Raw genomic sequence first — 20,299 nt, 5'->3', positions numbered from 1 at the left:
GTTACATTTCTTTTGACTATCTAACTATTTGTTTACTTGCAACAAAAAAATACTTATTATCTTTTTATATAGGTACGCGTGTCAATCTCAAAAAAAAAATGAGAATTCGAGAATCAACACATCATTGGTACGATCGATCCATGCAAGAAAAACCTCCCGAGATGTACTCAGCTAAAATAAATGGAGCAGGTGGCATATCTAGAGAATGGTGCATGACATCATCCATGCACCTAGCTACTCTCAGGCATGCAGATGTACATTAAACTAATCAAACTACAAACTTCCATGAATATGGTGATTGGGGGTAAACGGACCAAAAATTATTATATACAACCATGATACCACCTCTTCCTTTTTTTATTTAACTGCACCACTTCCTTTCTAATTTTTACACTATTCGGGGGCTACGCCCGGCAAGTATCCAGCTGAATCCCGACCGGGTACTTTGACAGACATGATCTAGTGAGATACCGGGGTGGGGTACTTGTCGGGCATACCATCAATTTGTTTTTGTTTTCACAGTGTTTGTCATATTATACAGGTAGAAAAAGTGTAGAGATGACAATAAAATTTGGAAGAAGTAAAGTGAGGGGTATTTAATACATATTTTGATACATACATGAACATGCATGCGCTTGTTTGGTGGTGATGATCTATGAGATTGACTGAGATTGGGTAGTGGAGTACGTTTCCCTTTCAAACTAAGCAGTTGAACAGAAGTAGGTGAAATATAGTTGGCCTTTCCTTCCTTCCCTGCCTCTCTTTTTCAGGTCTATCTCTTCTAGTTTATATAGATAGAATCAACAAACCGGAGTAGTACTTCACAAGACTCCCCTTCCACACATATACATATCCATACAAGAAATCTCTCTCTCTCTCTCTCTCTCTCTCTCTCTCTCTCTCTCTCTCTCTCTCTCTCTCTCTCTCTCTCTTTCTCTCACTTTCTCATCATATAACTTAAACTTTTCTGGCCACCACATTCCCACCTTCCAATTATATCACTTCTTTTGGACAAACAGTATATATAAGTTATGATCAATAGTAGCTTAGATTAATTCATTCTCTTCATCTCTTCATCTCTTCCTCTTCAACTTTACTAGCTAGTCTTCTTCTAATAATATGGAAGATGATAATAGTAATAATAATAATAATAATAATGGTGGTGATGAAACCCCACAAATCCCACTTTCATCTCATGACAACCATGATCCTGATCAGTACATCCAATACCCTAACTTTTTCTTTAATTCACCCTTAACTCCATCAAATGATAATCCATTAATGAACCCACTTTCATCCCTTATTAACCAACAACAACAACAATTACTACATGATACTAATATTGATTGGGTTACCCTCTTCTCCTCAACTAACCCTAATAGTACTAATAATTCACTTGGATCAATTTTTGGTGATCACAATCAAAGTAATCAGCTTCTTCCATTATCATCATCGTCGTTATCGCCATTAGCGGGAATGGCTGCATCTTCTTCTTCTACATCATCTGCTGTAACAAGATTAGAAGGAGAAGAAGAAAATGGTGCAGGTGGTAATAATAAGGAAAATAAGCTAGGGAAGGTCATGACAAGTAGGAGCAAGAAAAGGGTAAATCGACCCACTCGTTTCGCCTTTCAGACGAGGAGTGCTGATGATATACTCGACGATGGTTTTCGATGGAGGAAATATGGACAGAAAGCTGTCAAGAATAGCATATATCCCAGGTTTGTTGGTCATTTATTTCCCTGGAACTAATTTCTTTGTTATATAATAATACATGCATTCTCTTGACTCATTGAGTGTATGATCAAAAATAAAGAAGTACAGTATACACGATAAGATTCGGCCTCTAGTCTCTCCGATAGAGAAATATATATGTTACAATAGATAATATATTAATATAGCATCCTATAAAAAGTAAAAATACATAAACCAGGTTGTAGCTCCTTCTAACCATACTACAAAAATATCAGACTCTTGAATAATTTGACCGTACTTCGTATATAGGTTGTCCTTTAGAAGCTTCATAAAATCTTTGCTCTAACCTAATGCCCTAGGTAATACCAGTATAGGATAACATGTTCTAGTGAAACCCTTCATATACCTTGTCTATTGAGCATATGATATCTTTCATGGAGGTAGTGTCAAACCACTTAATAAAATGCATAATGTTCTCCAACAAACTCTCGGGCATGATAACGACACAAGTGATTCACCGACTCTTCATCTTGTAAACACATTTAGCATCAATTTTGTTAAAATGACAAGGAAACCAAATACCTAGCTGAACATTTTATGTTCAAAAACTTAGCTAGCTAGATTCTTAAACTGTTAGTTTATGTGCATATATGATAATTATATAGTTTGAGTGGGTTTAATTGATCTATATAAACAAACAAGGTGAGGGTGCATGTTCGAAGTAGTTTTACATTGGCCAAAGTTAGCCTTGTACCAAGTACAAAAGATTTTGGTGTCACGATCCAAGCTCTCTATTTTTCTCTATCATTTAAACCTTTTTAATTTATAATCCAACTATATGTACTTAAATGTTTTCATGTTGTGTTTGGAAAACGAGAAAATTACAGAAGCTATTATCGATGTACACATCATACATGTAACGTAAAGAAACAAATACAACGCTTATCAAAAGACACTGGAATCGTCGTAACAACGTACGAGGGAGTTCACAACCATCCGTGCGAGAAATTGATGGAAAGCTTAACTCCTCTTCTCAGACAAATGCAGTTCCTCTCTAGATTCTAATCATGCATGTTACATTCAAAATATCAAGCAAGGACCAAAGACCAAACAAGTGCTTGAGGTCTTCAAAGTTACTCAAACTTATTAATATCACATAGTTTATACTTACTGCATATTTTATATAATTAATTAACTATATAATCTAAATATATACACTTGTAAAATCAGAATTGGGAGGAATATGAATTTGATTGTGAAAATGAAGTAAACTTTTGTAATTAATGAAGTATTCACCTTTATATATTCTTTTTAATAACGAGAAAATTCGAACTCTGGTCTTTCTAGTAGAGATATATACTTACCACTCATCACCTAAAGTGAGTTTCACAGTATTCACCAATATATAATGATTATAATCCCTAGACGGACTCTTCGATGCCACCTTTACACATCCCAATACAGAAACAATTTTGAAAACAATATGGATATGACATCTTTTTATGAAAAGGCAAATACCACATTACAGTTTCTACGAGCACATGGTTGGGGGTGCCAACGACCGACCCCTCAGGCCCTCACCACAATAGCCCCCAAAAGTAATATTGAAGTATGCCGGCGAACCCAACAGCCCCTCACCACAATGGCCCCAAAACATAATGTTGAAGTGTCCGCTCCTTCAATTTTTTTTCGAGAGAGTACACAAACAGCTGCTTAGACTCAGCATCCCAGCCTATCTACGATTTGCACGTTTGGAAATTTTGTTAGAAGCACAATCCTCGCATACTCCCCTTAATCCCTCTCTTCATCGATAATTTTTATTCTGTCCACTCTCTCTCTCTCTCTCTAGTTCTCTCATAAGTTTTCTCAACTCTTCCTGTGTTTAAAGAAATTGTATACTTAAAACATTTGAGATTTATTTGGGACAAGGTCCGAGATTCTCAGCCACGGCCTCTCAATAGTCAATCCTAATCTGTATTTGCTAGATTTTGTCTTATGACTAACCATGAAAGTATACTCTAAAAGTGTAAATAAATCACAGATTTTTGTAACCAAAACCCATACTGTATGTCTATACCCATCATAACTGGAGGGACTTTACAAAAAGAAGTGGCAAAAAACACTCCTAATCCTTCTTTTCATTTCGAACGAACTATATATATATATATGTATTTTCTTCTTTTCACTTTCAAACTAAGTATATATATAGCGAACTCTTGTAGCTAAATGTATTTCGAATTGTGATGATCAATAATCAATGAGTAACCCCAAAGCTCCTACTCCCTGGCGTCGTTGGTCCATCTCCTGTCGTTCTTGGGATGCCTTGTGGTTGTGGTCTCTGGAGATTCATAGACGTCTGGAACTGCAGATTATTACCAGAAGGTTGTGATATCAGCTCATGTGGGTTTCTGACACTTTGTGGAGCTGATTGGGTTGGTTGAATAATGAGCTGGCTAAGAGAATCTGGTATAGCTCGACCAGATAAACTTCCCCTCATTCGTTTCTGAGGGCACCAGGTTTCTGCTGAGAGAGGTCCTACCAAATCTTCTGTTCTCGTAACTGCTTGAACCTGGTTTGATGTTCTACTTTTACCACCAAAACCTGTTGCCAAACTTGACCGTGTTTGAGCTGGTTGGAGTTGAACTGGTTTTACTGGTAATACTCTAGCCATAGTAGAAGAACGTTGAGCAGAAGTTGCAGGAAGCTGAGCATTGATGCTCGAAGGAGTGGGTGTGGATCGGGAAACCCGAAGGTGTGGAGCTTGCTGATGTGGGAAACTACTTGATGGTCCAACCATGATTGGAGCAGGTCGAACCCCCGAGTCCGGAGTCTGTCGATTATATGAAAATTGAGTAGACAGTTGTCCAACCATGCTTTGAGGCTGTGTCATGGGGAAGTAATGCTGCAAGATTGAGAACAAGAAGAATAAAGAGGTGCTTAGCAAATGAAGCCCAGTTAAAATGGGTGAAAACAAGTGACTCTCCACTACAAAGAACAGAGTTTGAATCTTACTATTTCAAAAAATGAACATGCTCTAGATATTGTTTCAGAGTCGTAGAAATCAAACCTGTTGGATCAAGTTATGTTGCATTGAAGATGAAGTGGCATCGCTAGTTGAAAGTGGATTTGCATGATAGTTAACAAACTGTGGTTGCCTATCCAAGGTACCACCTATTGCGAACCCACTTACAACCTTTGGTATCGAAAGGGGAGTCTGAGAGGCAACAGGAGAGGGCATAAATGAATTCAAATTGGTACTTGAGCGCTGACATGAGTCGAGTAATGTCTGTGCTGGAAGTGCCTGAACTGAAGCAACAGGGGGGGAGAGATTGGGTATTAATGGGTTTAAACCTGTACTTGACCATTGATGTGAAATGGGTGCCGTCTGGGTTGGATCAAATTGACTCGAAAACTGAGTTTGATAAGGCGTCAAAGGATTAAAGCTTCTTACACTTGGCTGCTGGTGTAAATTAGGTGTTGCCGGGGCTGCAAGTGCCTGAACTGCTACAGGTATTCTTGTTACATTTCTCATTATCGCCGACCTCCCAAGATCACTATGGACAATTGCATTTTCAATCTGAGAAGTTGCAAGATGCGAGCTTGGTACCATTATTTGGTGAGGGGAAAGAGAAACAGTAGTTGGCGTAGATGGCATCAAAGAATGATCAAGAAGAGAATCAGAATTGCCTTGAGATATACCAAAAGGCGAACATACTGAGGACATTCCGGACCATAAACCATTCTCGATTTGATGATCGGAGAATGGATCAACAACCTCTAAGGCATTGTTGTTGACTCCTAGCGGTTGAGTAGTCGTCTCAGAGAATAAACCTGGTAGTGTATCAAGGTGAGGTTTCCTTTCTTCCATCTCCCAAGTAACGTCCATTTCATCTGTGGTAAGGTCCATAATAAAAGCCGTAGATTTCGAAGATCGAGAAAGCTTTGAAAATTCTTGCTGATTTCCATTGGATTTTGTACTGCATGAAGGGGTCGTTTTCCATGATCCATCTGCTGATATAAACACGTCCACTGAACTCTCTCCTGCCTCTTGTAAGACCTGAACAACAAAGCAAATGTTTAATCGGGTGAGAGAAGTGCGTAAAAGTTAGTACAAGTTTGATACCTTCTTACCTTAACCATAAATTGATCGATACGTATGTCAATGTAGCTAACAGACTGACCGCACAAAGGACAGTGCCAAGATGGTCTTCTTAAGTTTATTTCTATGAAGTTGTCATAATCAAAACACTGCAAGATGTAAATCCGAACAACAAAATTTAGAATAAAAAGGTGTTAAAAAATATATCACGAGAAGATCAGTCAAATAATTATACATGAGAAAATCCAAGATGGTCTTCTTAAGTTTATATTAACATGAACTGACATGATCTCCTATGCCTAATTGGACTCGATAGAACTATTTTTAATGCCACAGCGCCTGGTGATTTTAGTCGCTGGTGATTCAATTACCTTAAAATAGACAGATACAGAGAAACAGAATCATTCCTACCCCAAGGACCCAAGGTAAGAAATATCAACCAATCGAATCAACTCAATTCGTATAATTATATGTATACTAAATTACCAATATCCCTGAGGTAAACCATTTGTCACCTCTCGAGTCTTACCTGATGGTGTTTACAAAGATGTCCTTTTACTGGAGTTTTAATGCGCTTCAAGCTGTCAAATAATGGAAACATAATACCAATCAAACCATTGCCAGATATCTGAGGAGGCCGTCTTCAGGAAACATAAATTGAACATGTGATATCTAAATTTGAACTGATTTAGAAGATAAAAAAAAAACGAAAAGGAATTCAAAACAACGGACCATCACTTAAGTAACAACAGTCAACTATCAAAAATTCCCAAAGATGCCATATATCAGTCATCAGTACAAATCAAATTAAGAAGATGAAGGGCCTGCAGGAACTAGGGAACCCTTTTATTTCATAACAATATTAGTAATTGATAATATTGTGATGTTGATTTCAAACTAGTTCAGGATATCTATTAAAACCTATTGGTTGTTGTTTATAAACAGAGATCGTGACAAAGTAATCAATTTTCCCGTATATTTGCTAATATCCAGAGTGTTTAAAGGGTTGTTAATTAGTATCCAAAATTAGTAAATGAAAATATAAATCAAGATTCTGTAACTTGTACAAACTCCAACTATCGCTATACGAATAAAGATTACATCTGAATCCTTAGGGATAGTAATAATGTTACATGTACATATAATCAGGGGCTCGGGGCATTTTTCTACACATCTGTTTAAATTGGATAATTAATTTAAAAACTAATAGAGAATTGTAAACTAATCATGAGTTACTGGAAATAAATTTGATAGAGGATTTCAGACACCTAAAGAGCAGGAAAGACATGAAACAAATATTGTATCATAGCGTACCTTATTGGACAATTTAGTGAAATTCGTGATGAGCCCTCAGTTATGTCAGAATCTAACAAAATGATAGTAATATAGTCATCAATTTAGGTTTAATACATGAACCAAACAAATCATGTTGCAGTAGGCATAATCATGAATGGTTAGTGACAAATTAACTGCAGATCATATCAAGTCAGAAACTCCCTACACGAATTAAAACCTAGTGGGAGAGTTGTATCTCTAACAAGAAAACGCTAACCGAATCATCTGCACTTTGATTCCCTCGTTAATTAACAGCAATTTTCTCTATCGTTTGACTAGTAACTTTTCTCACCTTTGTTAAGAAAGTAACAAAATAAAGAAATCTTCAAGATGTAAACAGACTCCTCACATTGGGTGAGCAAAAATCAGCCGAATGGATCGACCCAAACCGGATCGACCAAATGGCAACGCTTTTCCAACCGAGCCAAATCGAGCCTTATTAATTTGGTTTGATTTCGGCTTGAGCATTTTGAAACCGCTCAAACCGAACCGACCAGTCCTATGTCACAAATTAGTATAAAATGATACTTTTACTAATTTATAATACTACTTTTTTTGGGTAATGAATGACATAAAATTTCATAATTAAGACAGTCATTATTTTCGATCGGTTGGACCGACCAACCAAACCGAACCAAACTAGACCAAACTTAACCGGCTGAAATCTTAATTGGCTCGGTTTCGGTTCAGCCAAAAATGGGCGGCAACCGACCAATGCTCACCCCTAAATCTAGTCTTTCAGATGCATCCAATCAGAGTCTTCTATCTTCAAAGATGACAACACTAACAAATGATTTTTCATCTTACTGCATACCAGAGTTTTCAGCACTTAAAAGTGGTCTGACATAGTCCTGCAAGAGTGGAGTATTTGAGGATGAAGTCACACCCATGAAGACGACAGCGATAATGCAAGTACCTGTGACACAGTTGAAGATAAATTACGCTAGTCAGTAAGCAAACAGTTGCGAGCTACAAAGTCTAGATTTAGAGAAGTTGAAGCTGAAATCAGCAAACCATCGAAATTCCCAAATGCTTGTAGTAGGTTACTTCCATACTTGAGCATTGAAGTCACATTTGTTGGCAATTGTGGTCCATTTTCCTGATCAAGAACATAAACCAAAGAAGGATAAATAACCCACTGTTAAATCTTTCATAAACTACTCATACTGGAAAATATTAACATGAAAAACATCCCATCCAAAAGTTCTCAGGGACAAGACAAACCATTGAATCATTAGTTCTTTTCTCAACTCCTTTTCCATTTAATAAGAAACTACATTAGTAAGACAAACAAGATGATCAGAGTAAATACAGGGAAAAAAACGAAGTCCACGGGGATCAAGGGGAATGACTAAGGAGCACAGGCATACCTTACTTGTGGAGGACTCGCGATACAAGAGGATGTTTCTGTGTTATCAGTTTGAGCTACAAACAAGTACTAAAAGACCAAGGAAAAAAATCAAAAACAATAAACTAAGCAATAATTTTCATCCTAAATAAAGGAAAGCATGTGCAGACAAATAAACAGCCGACTAATTTTTAATGACCACCATCAATTATTCTGAAGAGAATCCAACATCCCCTATTCAACACGAGCTTATCCTAGCACCTTATTCACTGGCTGGTGCTCACACATGACAATGTCCAAGGGTTTGCTGTTCGGAGGCAATTATGTCATATTGTCCTGTCAAGAAACCACAGTGCCCGGATTTCCTATTATCCGAACATGTATATATATTTTTAACCATCCACTTTATAGCTAACTAACAAAGTTCTGAAGGGGTTTGAAGACTATAAGGAATTTGGTGTTTACAATGGTGATCTAATACAACAAGGAGATGACAAAATGAGCCTATAGATCATCTTCAGATAAACGCAACTTAAGATGTAGTGAAGTCGCTGAATAATACTTGGGATCCAACCAAGAAAAAACTGAGTGACTAAGGTTATCATATAGTCCTCTTGTACAAATGAACAAACAAATAGTGGAGCTAAATGGACTTAGATTATTTAGATCAATTTCTGTATTTCTAGTTCTCCTATGCAGGTTGTAGTTATCAGGAGTTCGAGAAGGAAACAGGAATTGTTCCACATTATCCCGGACGTCACCCAAATGTGATGGAATGTACTAATCTAGTAAATATACTACGGTCACCTGCATAAATGAACTCATGCCACCCACCATCATCATATATCAACCACTGACGTGCAAGTATTTGTACCGGAATCTATCCAGTAGAAAGCTTCTAATAGTTTTAAACGACATAAGAAATAGAATCAATAGTTGATCTATATTTTTAGAACAATGTGACCTAACATTATTTCATCAATTTGCATATCTAGCATAAATTTACGAAATACTGTTCGTAAATAAGACTTACTAAGGTGCATGAACGGTAAAATCCAATTTTAGCTTCCAAAAGCAAACAAAAGGCTATCAGGTAGTATACATACTATCGGTTATTCTTACTAATAAGAAAATGTAGAGTATTTATGTATCTGAAAATTGGAATTTTTAGTTTATTACCAAATGCACTATTCATCTCAACGGACTTGCCTAAACCAGTTGAACCAATTATAGCACAGAAGTAGATTCATCAAAAATTCAAAACAATTCGATGCTGGTGGATGCTTACTATCATCTCCTTTGGGTTCATCTGTCCCTTCAGTATATTGAAATCAGTCATGTACGTTCCAAACCCAGGCTGCAAACAAGAAAGAAGTTTCCAATGCCTCAATGTCAAGTGTCAATTATGCAAACTTCTCCTTCCATGTGCCATTCCAACTACTTTGTAAAGAATTTAACAAAACTAAAATTTCTATAAATACAAAATTTGGATTCTAGGAAGGTACACTTCCCTTCTATATTGATTTTATATTTCAACAAACAACATTTGAAGTACTAAGAGTGTATCTCTTTTCCGAGAGTTTACAATGTTGACAAACACAGAATGTTAAATTATTTGGAAAACATTTATCTATTATTTACACCAATATATATATATATATATATATATATATATATATATATGAAATGTACAAACTTGCCTATAAAACTAGTGAAGTCTTACATCCAAGAAGAGTTTAGAGGAAGTTACATAAACACTAAAGAAGACAAGCCAGATTCAGGAAAACTGATGAACCGAACAATTCCCTTTTTTTCCCGAAATCATGAACTAGTCAAAAATCAAACATCAACAAACCTTGACTTGGAGAGAAACAATAATGTTTCCTATTTCCAGTAGAGGGTAGAATCTGTAGACAAAAGGGAAAGGATGAGGCCTGTGTTCTTTATCATTTAATTTTCTTGATATGAAATAAAATAGGATTTGGAATTTCTGGTCTTTCGGCTAACGAAACCATGATAGATATACCTGGCCATGATATCGGAAATAATGGGAATAACGTTACTTGGTTCGGTGTGAATATTATCTTCACTCTGGAAGATGCTTCCTATCTAAAAATCCAGAAACCTCGTGTCGTTAGGGACAACATAGCAGCATGAAGAACACAACAAGAAATAATTCAACTAAAAAACTTCATATGTCAAACAACCTCATTTGTAAGTTTACGAAGTTCTTCAGCATCCTTGTCCATAAACCATCCACTTCTACACGCACCCTGAAAAGCAAATGATAACATTGACAGATTACAATTTGTGCAAAGTTGCAAAAAGAAATGATCTATATACTAGATGTAATTTGGAAAAACCAACAGCCTGAGAAAATATTGCTCTAAAGTAACAAAGTTACAAACTGAAAAATATTTCATACTAGGCTCTTCAGGAGAGGGTGAAATTTCAGAGTTATGGCTGGAAGTGGGTTAGAGATTCTCCAGAAAATATGAGTATATGGTCCTCGTACTAGAGATTTGGATACAATTAATTTTTGACAATTAATTTTTCACAATATGTTCATAATATGTACAAAAGTTGTGCGAAATGGGCTGACAAATAAGTATTTCTAGAACAAACCTTTCATATTTACTAGTTTATTGCTGTTCTATAGTTTTTAATAAGAGTCAATGTGGGATTTACATTGGATGTTACAAGATATATCGCAACGACCTATAAAACTGGGATGTACTCTCCAACGTTGGCTTCCGTCTATACATATTGAGAGTTACAACACTCGAACAAAAAACTGCAGCCTACAGGAAAAAAGTACCTTTATAGAAATCAATAGCATCATGATCACTGGTTGCAGGGAGAACTCATTTTTACGTTGATACACCTGTGTTACAAATTTGGATGACTTAGAGTGATGGCCAAAGTCTAATACTCTAATGATATAATCTATGATAAAGGAAAAAAATAAGTAAAATTCAATTAGAACTCTCAAACTATCAGAGTAGCAGATTCCAAATGACTTAGAAATGAAACATCTACATGACCACAGAAGTGATTAGCAGGACAGCTGGAGAGAGCATGTAACCTAGATAAAAGAAGAGTGCAGAATTGCCTATTCCAGTTATCGTACATCTGAGAAACTGATAGTAGCATGGAATTACAACAGGAATGCATTGAAGGCAGATAAAATTACACTACGTTAATGTTGAAAATTAGATTATGAAGATATTAGATGTTTGTGATAAGTGAAGTCAGTGATGCAAGTCTCAAGTAGTCACTCTAATGAGAAAATATTCAGTGGCACATACATATTCCAATGCAAATGAAATTAAATCTGATACATCTCACAACAGACACACTTTCATGGAAAGACAGATTCCAAATGGCATATAATAATATTCAATAGTACATGATATACGTCTGAGACAATGTTGTGTGCGTCAAGAGTATTGCTCCGAAGGAACAGCCTCCAACAACCTGTACCAGGTAGAAGTAATGGAATGTGCAAAAAGCAGGAGATTTTTGGGAGCAAACTAACCCAATAACCCCTATGCCCATCACTCAAAACCAGTCCTCACAAATTAGTAGTACCCTGATATCGTGCTTCCCCTACTTTACTTGACCATAAGTTTTGTCTTGTTGAAGCGGTACACTGAGTGAGGGCTCAGAAGTCAGACCCAAGACAAACTAAAAGAAAGGAAACTGTCTACTGTCCAAGTACATCTTCCATCCTCATCCTCTAAAAGAATAGTATTCATAACCAGTATTCATAACCATAAGATTCTGAGAAAAAAAAAACATTTTAGATCCATGAAAGATGATATTGCCCCCTCAGTAAACCAGAAAGATAGCACATAAAAGATAACCAGGACAATAGGTGCTACATAAAATCGTTTGTGATGGTTGGAAGTGTACATATAACTGTTCACTATCAATTACAAATCACAAGCCGGTAAACTTAGACATACAATCACCTGTTTTAATAATAAAGGCAAATCTGAGGCTACGAGTGGAATCTCACCGTTCGCAACTGCATAATCGATACCTCTGTATTTGTCAAAGAAAATCATGTTAGGTTTAGCACTTGGGAGCAAGGAATGAAATTTCAGTTTCGGTAGGCATGGACTATTTCGGTAATTTCGACTGAATTACTCAGAAATTTATTTCCTTAACAAGACATTGACACATTGTTAAGAGAAACTTAGTCAAATTTCGGTTTCGGTGGAAATTTCGGTAGGCATGGAAATATTTCGGTCATTTCAACCGAAATATTTCGAAATTCAATTCCTTGCTTAGGAGAGAGATGAGATGAAATGAAAACAACAACTAATTAGTTCAATGAATTTGCTTCTCCTACTACAATAAAGTACACAAAAAGTTAGATAAAATGTGCATGTATGATCAACTAAGCTAGAGACTAGAGAGTAATATTCGAGGATTCTGATTACAATAAACTGCACAATATTATCAGATGTTACCATAAATGGAAAAACTAGATTGAATATATAAAAGTAGAAACCACTAGCGGCGTGCATCACAAAAATATCAATAGGTTTGTGGTGTGTATTACCATGTTATTGCCAAAAACACAAAAACCTCTGTAGATCGGGAAGCCAATTTCGTCTAGCACCTAAAGAATGGGATTTGGCTTAAAGGACTGAAAATTTGTGACGTCGGACAAGGCATCATTTCAAAGTAATCATTTCCATAACTACATATAACATAGTACATGTTACAAAAACCGAGCTTTCACTTCATAAATCATACCCACTGCCTTTTCGGGGTTCCTCCAGTGTACCTCTCTAGCAACTTGTTCCACATGCCAAATGACATTTTCAGCAGCCTCAAACTCAAGACCAAACTTAGACAACACAAGTACTATTATAATCCAGATTCCATCTTCGTCTTTAAGAAAGAATTTCATATACTACTACAATAATCAAGAAAAGCGTTAAGATAACAAGTAGATAGCTAGCATATTTTTCTTTTTATCTCTAGCATTTTGATGTGTCTAAAAACCTTTTCAAATTATTTATTTCTTCAACATAAAACCTTTACTTTCCTAGTGAAAGTTACTGAAGTTCTCCTAGTATAGGAGTGTTGGTTGGGTGGTCTTGGGTCTCAATCACCCCAAAAGCTAGCGCAAGAGGTGAAACTTTCGGTGGCACTAGTGATCCCACCACCTGCTTTTCCGTAACTACACTATTAAAAAACTAATTAGTTGTTATACTACAAACAGAACCAATAACCTATACCATCAATAGAATAAGATACTATTACTACATTAAAATATATGAAATTGAAATCACAACTTTGTACCACCTAGATGCACCACCTCTAATCTCATTAAAAAAAAAGATGCACCACCTCGAAAACTGCATCTAAGCGAATAAATGTTTTTCTAAACATTGTCTATAACCAATGTGGGACTATTCCAACAAATACTAGATGATAATCAATTTATAGCATTAGAGGAAACTCTTCCAGGTACGGAAATAATGTATTTGATGAAAAATGCATATATATACTAGAAAAATAAGAGAAGAAACCACAGAAACTTGCTTCCCAAGTCAGTAGTAAAAAAATTGAAGCGAGAAAGGAAAAACAATCTCTGATACTAACTAGAACTCTGATTCATGATAAGGAAGTAATTAAGCAGTCATAATGATAATAGTACCAAACCTTGCTAAAGAGATGCAAAGATTAAGGAAATCATCCGGATCAGACCGTGGATTAGGTTGAACGTGTAGCTGTAACCGGTCCATTACAGCTGATATACGAAATGAGTTCACCGTCGACGCGCTGTACGTGATAGTATTCGTCGAAGTTGATCCTACCGGCAACTCCATTCTCTCTTTCTGTTTCTCTCTCAAACTTTCTCTCTCTAACTCTCTCTGTTTTCCTCAAAATTTCTCTATTGAACTTCCAGTCACTCAATAAAACTCGGTTTCTTCCTCTCACATTCTCTCTCTAAAACTCTCAACCTCAAACTTTCTCTCTCTAAAGCTTTCTAGTTTCTCTCTCTACTGGTTCGGTGATGGCCAAAAATAAATAGGTTTGAAATATTTTCTTCTTTCTTCCCCTTTCAGTCTGCCATAAAGTAGAAGCAGAGTCTATGCAGTTCCTCGCTCAATCAGAAAATAGCCCGCGCGGATGTATCGGTTAATATACGTGGACGGGGGTATATGAAATGGGGCTCCATTATCATGTTATTACGGAAATGTATCAAAGAAACTTTGGGTGATCTGTCTTTGCTATTTATGGTATCAAAAGAAAAGATATAGAAAGTTCAACAAAAAAAAAAAAAAAAAAGATATAGAATAGGCACAAGTATATCTATAACCTACCCTATAATCTCTAGATAGAGAGGATAAGTTTGAAAATTGAAACTTGACTTTGACTCGCCTTCTACAAAAGAATTTTTGATTGACCTGACTATTAATGCTTACACAAGACTATACATAATTGAAAAATACGTATAATATACCTAATTGAAAATCATCTCTCCAAGTAAAAAAAAAAAAAACTAATATACATGTTGGGTTTCTGGCATGGTTGGGCCCATTTGGATTCATTCTTGGTTGGGCTCATTACCATCTTGTAATTAATTGAAAGTGAGCCTCACAACTTCCTACTAGTGAAGAGTATCTTGTCTTCTAGTTACCATATGGGTGGGACCCACCTCTTAAGAGAAGATGGCATTCAAAACTTTCTTTCTACAATTATCCCACATCTTCCAACTAGTGAAACTAAAGATGTTTTATGATAAGTTGCTTGACAAATCTTTGTAAAGCACATGGTGGAGTAAAGAGGTTCCCACACGCATGCGAGGCAATTGGACTTTTGGCCATTTGGTTCTTTGGGCACTAGGGCCACTTTGCCCTTTGGGTCGTTGACCCGTGAGCCCAAGTGAAATTACTCTTTTGTCATGGAGAGCAGTTTTACTTGACTCAAATTCAGTTTTCTCTAAGGCTATATATACAAGCCGAAACTGAGAAAGAAAACACACAACTCAATTTCGGCGATCTTCCTCTCTATCTGCTTAAGCTTCGAGTTATGCAATCTCCATTACTATCTTTGTCAGTGCAATCAGAGGCAGTAAGCAGTGGTCAATCCTTGGGGAGTGAACGGAAACAGTAATTCGCACCAAAGTTACACCGAAATCACTTTCAAGGCCGTGGCCTCCATACCACGACGCAACGAAGAAAGTTATTACATGTTCGACAAATTCATTCATCTACCCTATATTTCCAACAATACAAAGAGGGGTTTTATTCAAAAAATAGAAACCGTTAATTTAACTCAGCCTTCTGGCAAAGAAATTTTGATTTGCTCATCTATTATTAATGGTTAGATAAGACTACAAAATTGAAAAATATAAAATAGGCATAAATATATCTACAACTTATCCTATACCTAACTGGAAATCAACTCTCTGGAAAACTAATCTATAGAAAGAGAGATTTAATTTGAAAATGGGAACCGTTGATTTGACTCGCCTTCTTTCAAAGAAATTTCGATCGACCTGTGGCTATTAATGGTTATATAAGACTACGCAAAACTGAAAAATATAGAATAGGCATAAGTACACATGTAACCTACCCTATACCTAATCAGAAATCAACTCTCTATTGAATGTAAAAAAACTAATATATAGAGAGATATTTGATTCGCAAATAGAAACTGTTGATGCGTGGTAGAGTTTCTATTTTTATTTTCCTACACATTTTTCACGTGTCAGAGACTCGAAATATTTCACTCATTTACTTAATGCATGTGTGTTAATTCAAATGATTTGCATTATGATCCTACCAGAGGATCAATCCTTGTGTTTACCACACATTGAACAATAAACAATTTGGTGGCATCTAAAAAAGATTGTATTTCATACCATTCAGGGTAAAATTAGTTTCCCTATTAAATAAAAGACATTTAAAAAGTTTTTCGCTGTAAAACAAATATACTATCACAATTGTATGTAATCAATGTTCTCATTTATGAATTTAAATAGAACTTGCAACAAAATAAAGTGACGAACAATAGCTATTTTAGAAGTTAGACCTAGATCATTTGGATAGATTGATCATTTTTAGATGGGCAAGATGGAATAATTAGTTATAACAAATGATAGAGGCAACATAGCCCACAAGTTAGAGAGGCGATATAGCCTAGAGTCACGGCCTCGGCCTAACCAATTCATTCGAAATTTAACACATATGGCTCCACGTAATGAACATATTCCCACTCCACGCGTTATGAGCAAGAAATGTGTCAAAAGATTATCACACAGGAATACCAATATCTACTTTAATTCCTCTCTCTAGAACTTTATATGGTTCTCTCTCTCTAGGCAGTAAGCATCTAGATCAATCGATTGAACAAGAGATGGCTGATTTGATGAACAAAGCTAAGAATTTTATAGCAGATAAAGTAAGTGAGATAAAGAAACCAGAGGCAGACTTGAAAGATGTAGATATGAAGCATATGAGCCGTGACTCTGTTATATTCAATAGCAAACTCTCGGTTAATAATCCATATAGTCATTCTATTCCAATTTGTGAGATTTCATACTCTTTCAAAAGTGCTAACAGGTTGGTTGTTTTTCTCTCCTCTATTTTCATATCAAAATTTATGTGAGATTATACTACTCCGTAAGGAAAAATATCAAAATTCATCCCAAGGAGAACAAATTATTACTAGAAAAAACAATTCTAGAAGTTACTAGTCAAAACCTATTGTCCATCTATATAAAATCAAATGTCTTTTTTTCTTAAAAATATTTTTTTAAAGAAAAATGATAAAAGTCACTTCAAAATATACAGACTATATCCCTAGATAGGAATCAACCTCCATCTGAAAAAGTCTATCCAGAGAGAGTTGATTAAAAGTAGAGACGGTTGAATTCATCTGGTCTTCTACTTTTAATATCTTCTTCATGTGATCGGGCAAACTTTTATCTAGCCAATGAAAAAGGGCGATAGTCTAGGACTCCACTAGCTTGGTACAATTAGAGAGATGCAAGAACGTTTCAATTTTGAGGTATTGGGTCCGAGCAAATCCTATAGAGAGAAAGAGGGCAATAAGTCAGACTGAAATAAGATGGTTCAAGGCTTGGGTTATTAGATCGTGACCCTTAGAAAAAGGGCCTCAAAGTAGGGGTGTTCATTTAGTATCCGAACCGACCAATCCAATCCAAATGGATTTGGGAACCGATCCAATTGTGAGACGGATTGGTTCGGATGTTAAAATGACAAAAACGTGTGGTTTGGATCGGTTTATGGATTTGGTTGGCGGATAACCGAACCAAACCATTTATTGTTATTTCTTATATATTATATATATAATTAATACGATCGGAATGATGGATGGCTAAGATTTAATAGTTAAGTTAGTTCCATGTGTTGTCGATACTGTAGCTTAATGGCATGTGTAACAGAATGTAAATGACGTGGAGAATCGTAGCTTAATTCAATTCTATTAAGTTAGTTCCATATTTTTAAGTCAAAAATGCGAAATTTTGTTTATGGTAAAATGTCATAGGTGGTTCGGTTATCCAACCGATCGTGCATAGTTCGGATCAGTAACCGAACCAAACCACGAACGGATTGGCTCGGATTTAGATTTGAAAAAACTGAACCCTTCGATCTGGACTTTGGATTGGCCCAAAAAGTCGGTTATCCAACCGATGTTCACCCCTACTCAAATGGATGGCCGAGCAATTGGATGGACCAGCCGTGTTATTTGGCCCGATGATTGATGTGACTCGCGGACTCTCAGCCCCCATTTGGGCGAGTCTATTTTCTCCCTCAATATGGTAGCCAAATTGGGGTCTCACCCTTTGAATGGGCTTTTCTTTCTCTAAAGGACCCTCAATGGGGCCAGGCTGCGGTAGGCCTCTTTTTCCAGCCAAATAGCATTTTTCTTCCTTAGCTGACTCCTCATGTCTGTCCGAGTTGTCGGGATCCCTTACACCACCAAATTGCGAAAATGCAGCCCCTCCAAATTTACTTGAAGTAGGTGCATATAACAAAAACGGGGGGCATCTGTAGTACTTCCCCCCTTGCAATTTTCAGGTGAATATCAAATTTGTGAGATGTTTTAAACTAATTTGTATTGGTTTGGTTTTGGGCACAAGAGTGATTGCTTCAGGTACAATGCAAGACCCTGGATCAATAGAAGGAAATCAAGCAACAATGCTAGACATACCAATGAAAGTGCCCTATGATATATTGGTGAGTTTGGCAAAGGACATTGGCTCAGATTGGGACATCGACTACGAGTTGCAGGTTGGTCTCTCGGTCGACGTGCCCATCCTTGGTAACTTCACCATCCCTCTGACGAAGAGGGGTGAGCTTAGGCTTCCTACTCTTTCTTCCATCTTCTAGTAGTTCATCAATAATATGTAACTAGTTCTAAGAGGACTGTTGGTCGCTTAGACTTTGTTTTTAATGTTATAATGTAGTAAGTACCAGGACAATTTGGTGCAAAATAGTTTGTTTACCAATGCGGATCATGCCCCCCCTGTTGTCACTATGGTGTAGCTTCGTGGATTCTTGGTCTTCCCCTTCTCCCATTTCTTTTAGCTGCCCTTAGTCTCATGTTCATCAAACTTTTAGTACAAAAAAGTATAGGGGAACAGGCCAACGTCAATGTATCAAGTGACTTCAATATAAAGTAGTAAATGGATTTGGTATATAATTGTCAAATGTCGTGATAATTTTTGCCTATCTACACAATCGTGCAGATGACATAAGTTCGTTCCTTTCTTAAATACTACATACGAAGGCTTAATTTAATAGATTCGTTAGAGTCCACCAATTGATCCACAAAATGTATCGATGGTAAAATTTAGACCTAATTCAGAAAAGGAAATACCGTGACGCATGAGTATGAAAAGAATCCTTTTTTTTTCTCTCTGATTGAATATGAGGGTCTTCATAAAGTTTGGCCTATACTGTAAGACCTTCTAGAAGGCACCCTCACCAACTCACTACTTTATTTTTTATATATATATATATATCCATTATAATTAGTTCATGACCAAAGCTTATCATGCATGGTGTGTGAAGTAGGTGGGGTGTAACTATATATACAGACTACTAATTCTTTTTTAGTCATTTCTCCTAATTTAAAATGTATTGATAATAATAATAAACTACTTGTATAATAATGATTTGAACATCATATCTTGGCAAATGTCACTGGTCTGGAACTACTATAATGTTTGTATTTTCATATGGTAATTATGGTTTTCTATCTCACCTTTTTTTTGTTTTGTTTTGATGCAGTGAAAATAATGATTAGAATAATTTGAGACAGAGAAAGAGAACAAGAAAACCCCCTAAGCAGAGGCCCAATATATAGTAAACAAAGTGATGAAATAAGAGAGTTCACCTAGAAATTTGAAAACACCCAAGAAAATAAAGAAAAGGTAAAAATATTTTGCAAAAAGGTAAAAAAGTTTGTTCAAGGAATAGAGAAACTTTGAATTTTGAAGAAGTATTTACATATTAGGTGAACCATAATGGGCTTGTTTTAGATAAACTTCGATGAATAATCTAGAGAGAGAAACAAAGATAATCTTGGTAGCCGATGCATAGACTTTTCAATTAGGAGAGTGGTTGGTAACTGATATTGTCATAGAAGTAAGACATTTTGGTTTGAGAAAGAGGTTTGGTTTTGTTAATAAGACGTATCTTGTGAAGGAAGTAATATAGTACTGGTTTGGTTGAGAAATGATTCCACCCCAAATTAAGATAACTTAATTAAGATGTTGTTTAGACCACTTTTGGAAAATCATACATTTGTCCCTATTTGCTTAT

At 36.1% G+C, this 20,299-nt stretch overlaps 3 protein-coding genes across 6 annotated transcripts; 2 read left to right on the top strand and 1 right to left on the bottom strand.

The window, feature by feature from the left end:
- Positions 1 to 1,111: 1,111 nt before the first annotated feature.
- On the top strand, positions 1,112 to 2,860 carry LOC147534805 (uncharacterized). Its single transcript, XM_086650800.1, has 2 exons — positions 1,112 to 1,721; positions 2,583 to 2,860. The coding sequence occupies exons 1-2, from the start codon at positions 1,120 to 1,122 to the stop codon at positions 2,758 to 2,760; spliced, it is 780 nt and encodes a 259-aa protein (XP_086506926.1). The 5' UTR covers positions 1,112 to 1,119; the 3' UTR covers positions 2,761 to 2,860.
- An 877-nt stretch (positions 2,861 to 3,737) lies between these two features.
- Positions 3,738 to 14,711, bottom strand: LOC147534804 (uncharacterized). 3 transcript variants are annotated; one of them, XM_086647341.1, is made up of 16 exons: positions 14,160 to 14,711; positions 12,452 to 12,524; positions 11,296 to 11,361; positions 10,685 to 10,750; positions 10,504 to 10,586; positions 10,333 to 10,384; positions 9,766 to 9,834; positions 8,500 to 8,567; positions 8,354 to 8,402; positions 8,144 to 8,228; positions 7,944 to 8,045; positions 7,109 to 7,160; positions 6,324 to 6,375; positions 5,827 to 5,943; positions 4,763 to 5,752; positions 3,738 to 4,597 (listed from the first exon to the last, which is right to left on the bottom strand). In XM_086647341.1, the coding sequence occupies exons 1-16, from the start codon at positions 14,324 to 14,326 to the stop codon at positions 3,950 to 3,952; spliced, it is 2,739 nt and encodes a 912-aa protein (XP_086503467.1). In that variant the 5' UTR covers positions 14,327 to 14,711; the 3' UTR covers positions 3,738 to 3,949. The 3 variants fall into 3 exon arrangements, with proteins under 3 accessions (XP_086503467.1, XP_086503468.1, XP_086503466.1); XM_086647342.1 differs by lacking the exon at positions 14,160 to 14,711 and adding an exon at positions 13,245 to 13,971; XM_086647340.1 differs by lacking the exon at positions 8,354 to 8,402 and having other exon boundaries at positions 8,505 to 8,567; positions 14,160 to 14,704.
- Positions 14,712 to 16,764: 2,053 nt separating this feature from the next.
- On the top strand, positions 16,765 to 19,175 carry LOC147534803 (late embryogenesis abundant protein Lea14-A-like). 2 transcript variants are annotated; one of them, XR_015228337.1, is made up of 3 exons: positions 16,779 to 17,068; positions 18,613 to 19,012; positions 19,109 to 19,175. XR_015228337.1 is itself a non-coding variant. In XM_086650797.1 (2 exons), the coding sequence occupies exons 1-2, from the start codon at positions 16,863 to 16,865 to the stop codon at positions 18,860 to 18,862; spliced, it is 456 nt and encodes a 151-aa protein (XP_086506923.1). In that variant the 5' UTR covers positions 16,765 to 16,862; the 3' UTR covers positions 18,863 to 19,175. The 2 variants fall into 2 exon arrangements, 1 of the variants encoding a protein (XP_086506923.1); XM_086650797.1 differs by having other exon boundaries at positions 16,765 to 17,068; positions 18,613 to 19,175.
- Positions 19,176 to 20,299: the final 1,124 nt, after the last annotated feature.

This window comes from Eschscholzia californica, unplaced genomic scaffold, assembly GCF_041429995.1.
Source record: "Eschscholzia californica isolate CP2 unplaced genomic scaffold, dmEscCali1.0.p SCAF_6, whole genome shotgun sequence".
In the NCBI taxonomy this organism is placed as follows: domain Eukaryota; kingdom Viridiplantae; phylum Streptophyta; class Magnoliopsida; order Ranunculales; family Papaveraceae; genus Eschscholzia; species Eschscholzia californica.
This window is presented reverse-complemented; position numbering and strand designations above follow the sequence as displayed.

Excerpts from the sequence above, each read along its gene's own strand:
- LOC147534805 (XM_086650800.1), top strand. The coding sequence starts at position 1,120 with ATGGAAGATGATAATAGTAATAATAATAATAATAATAATGGTGGTGAT. Across the intron at positions 1,722-2,582 it reads AAGAATAGCATATATCCCAG|AAGCTATTATCGATGTACAC; the intron begins GTTTGTTGGTCA and ends AGAAAATTACAG.
- LOC147534804 (XM_086647341.1), bottom strand. The coding sequence starts at position 14,326 with ATGGAGTTGCCGGTAGGATCAACTTCGACGAATACTATCACGTACAGC. Across the intron at positions 10,751-11,295 it reads TGCTATTGATTTCTATAAAG|GGTGCGTGTAGAAGTGGATG; the intron begins GTACTTTTTTCC and ends TTTGCTTTTCAG. Across the intron at positions 10,587-10,684 it reads TTCGTAAACTTACAAATGAG|ATAGGAAGCATCTTCCAGAG; the intron begins GTTGTTTGACAT and ends CTGGATTTTTAG.
- LOC147534803 (XM_086650797.1), top strand. The coding sequence starts at position 16,863 with ATGGCTGATTTGATGAACAAAGCTAAGAATTTTATAGCAGATAAAGTA. Across the intron at positions 17,069-18,612 it reads TCTTTCAAAAGTGCTAACAG|AGTGATTGCTTCAGGTACAA; the intron begins GTTGGTTGTTTT and ends TTTGGGCACAAG.